General features: G+C 63.8%; 1 protein-coding gene across 1 annotated transcript in view; it reads left to right on the top strand.

Moving 5' to 3' along the window:
• MAPK15 (mitogen-activated protein kinase 15) overlaps window positions 1-2,317 on the top strand; it is a 6,744-nt gene that overhangs the window by 1,846 nt on the left and 2,581 nt on the right. The window contains exons 3-7 of the mRNA XM_077758135.1: window positions 99-128; window positions 241-331; window positions 923-1,053; window positions 1,235-1,398; window positions 1,591-1,734. Of these exons, the coding sequence (XP_077614261.1) occupies window positions 99-128; window positions 241-331; window positions 923-1,053; window positions 1,235-1,398; window positions 1,591-1,734 (560 nt within the window). The remainder of the gene's footprint in view (window positions 1-98; window positions 129-240; window positions 332-922; window positions 1,054-1,234; window positions 1,399-1,590; window positions 1,735-2,317) is intronic.

Genomic DNA, 2,317 nt, shown 5'->3' with positions numbered 1-2,317 from the left:
CTCTTTTTCCTTTTTCTTTCTTTCGGGGGGGGGGGGCGGGAAGGAAGTGGGCTTCCCTCAAACTCCACACTCATGCTTCTATTTCTGTCTCATTCCAGAGAACCTTCCGGGAGATCATGTTGCTCCAGGTGCGCGGCCTGGGCCATCTGCCCCCCACCCCCCGCCAGGTTCAGTTTCCCCCAAGGTGAGGGAGCCCAGATCCTCACCCCCCAAAGCACACAGCCCTGGCTGTCTCCTCAGGAACTTGGGGACCATCCCAACATCATCCGCCTCCTGGAGGTGATCCGGGCGGAGAACGACAGGGACATTTACCTGGTGTTTGAGTCTATGGGTAAGTGAGGCCTCGCTCACTCCCCAGCCTCACCTCAGTCCTGGTCCAGGACCCTCGGATGGCCTGGATCCATTTACATGTCCCTCTGCTACCCGGGTCACCACGGTGGTCAGCTGTCACCTAGAGCAGTTTCTTGGTGTGCAGGGACAAACGGCTGGGGCGGGTGAGCGCCCAGGCCTGGCAGTGACCACCTGGGAGCCCACCTCCATGAGGCTCCTGCTTTTTCCACTGTTTGCAGCCTTTTTTCCCTTTTTCTACCCGTGTTATAAGACAAAGCAACATGAAATAAAATATTAAAGTATTAAGAATAGCCCCACAAACTTTTATTGCTGTGCGGACAAAGGCAGAGCAGGCCTGAGGAAGTTGCTGGAGCCACTGGGAAGCGTGTGTGCCCAGGACAGGTTAGAAACAGGCCTCTGAGGGTGGCCCGTGCGGCCTGGGGGCCGCGGCCGTGGGAGGGCTGGGCACCCCTACAAGGTCCAAGGTGAGGCAGACTCGTCCACTCTCCCGGGGCCCCAGGCTGACCCCCGAGTCCTGCCCCGGCTCCCCTCACCCCTAGGCTCCCCCAGAATGACCTGTGTGCTCCCCCAGACACTGACCTGAACGCCGTCATCCGTAAGGGCAGGCTGCTGAAGGACATCCACAAGCGCTTCATCATCTACCAGCTCCTGCGGGCCACCAAGTTCATCCACTCGGGAGGCGTCATCCATCGGGACCAGAAGGTGCCACCCACGATCCAGCCGTGCTCCCCCCTCCACTGTGTGCACCCACAGCTCATTAACCCTCAGCCCGCCTCCTCTCCGGGACAGCGCCCCCCCCCCGAAGGCGCCGCCCACACTCCAGTCGTGGGCCCAGCCCCGCGTGCACCCACCGCCGGCCCTCAGCCTGCCTCCCCCCCTGCAGCCGTCCAACATTCTCCTGGATGCCAGCTGCTTGGTGAAGCTCTGTGACTTTGGTCTCGCCCGCTCCCTCGGTGGCCTCCCTGAGGGGCCCGAGGGCCCGGCCCTGACAGATTACGTGGCCACACGCTGGTACCGGGCTCCAGAGGTGCTGCTGTCCTCGAGCTGGTAACAGCTCCCCCCCCCCCGAAGCACCCCTATGTCCTCTGGCCCAGCCAAGGCCCCCAAGCCTTCCTGTGCCCTCCCCTGTGCCCTCACCGGCCCCCTCCCAGCACCCAGGCCCCGGCCCTTTGAGGGTCTCTCCTCCCTCCACATCTGCCTCCGGGGTCCCCCCCATGTCTCCACCCCTTCCTGCCCCAGGTACACCCCTGGGGTGGACATGTGGAGTCTGGGCTGCGTCCTGGGGGAAATGCTTCGGGGGAGGCCCCTGTTCCCGGGCACGTCCACACTGCACCAGCTGGAGCTGATCCTGGACACCATCCCGCCTCCATCCAAGGAGGGTGAGTAAGTGTACAGGGGTCTGCCGGGCACCGGCGACGCTGAGGCCCCTGGAGGGCCAGGACTGGTAGGGAGGAGTCTGGGGAACAGGGCTGGGGAGGGCCCAGAGCTTCAGGAAGACCCGAAAAGGCAGGCCCTACACACGGGAGGCCCGGGGAAGAGCTGCTGGGGGCTTTGGGAGAGCAACTGGACAGGCTGCAAGGCGGGCAGGGCCTCGCCATGGGTCCTGAGGGCCAAGCGGTGCCCATGAAGGGTCCAGCTGGGTGGCTGAGGGGTGGGAGCTGGGCAGGGGAGGCTGGGGGAAGAGGAAGAGGAAAGCAGGCAGCAGTGGGGGTAAGTAGCTGGGGGGGGGGCTTCCTCATCCCTGGGGGGAGGGAGTAGAGCGAGAGAGGGGAAGGACCGGTGGGGAAGGGGCTCTTCCATGGAGGTGGGAGTGCCCGGATGTGGAGTGCATACGTGGGGGTGTAAGTGTGCAAGGGCAGGCACACATGCCAGGGCATATATGCATATGTGGGGCATGAAGGTTTGAGTCCTGGCAGACAGCTGCAGCCCTGCAGAGACGTCACTCCGTGGGGCCGGAAGAGCAACC

Source organism: Crocuta crocuta, unplaced genomic scaffold (genome assembly GCF_008692635.1).
Source record: "Crocuta crocuta isolate KB4526 unplaced genomic scaffold, BGI_CrCroc_1.0 scaffold327, whole genome shotgun sequence".
NCBI lineage: Eukaryota > Metazoa > Chordata > Mammalia > Carnivora > Hyaenidae > Crocuta > Crocuta crocuta.
Note: the sequence above shows the minus strand (reverse complement) of the source record. Positions and strands in the feature narration are given on the sequence as shown.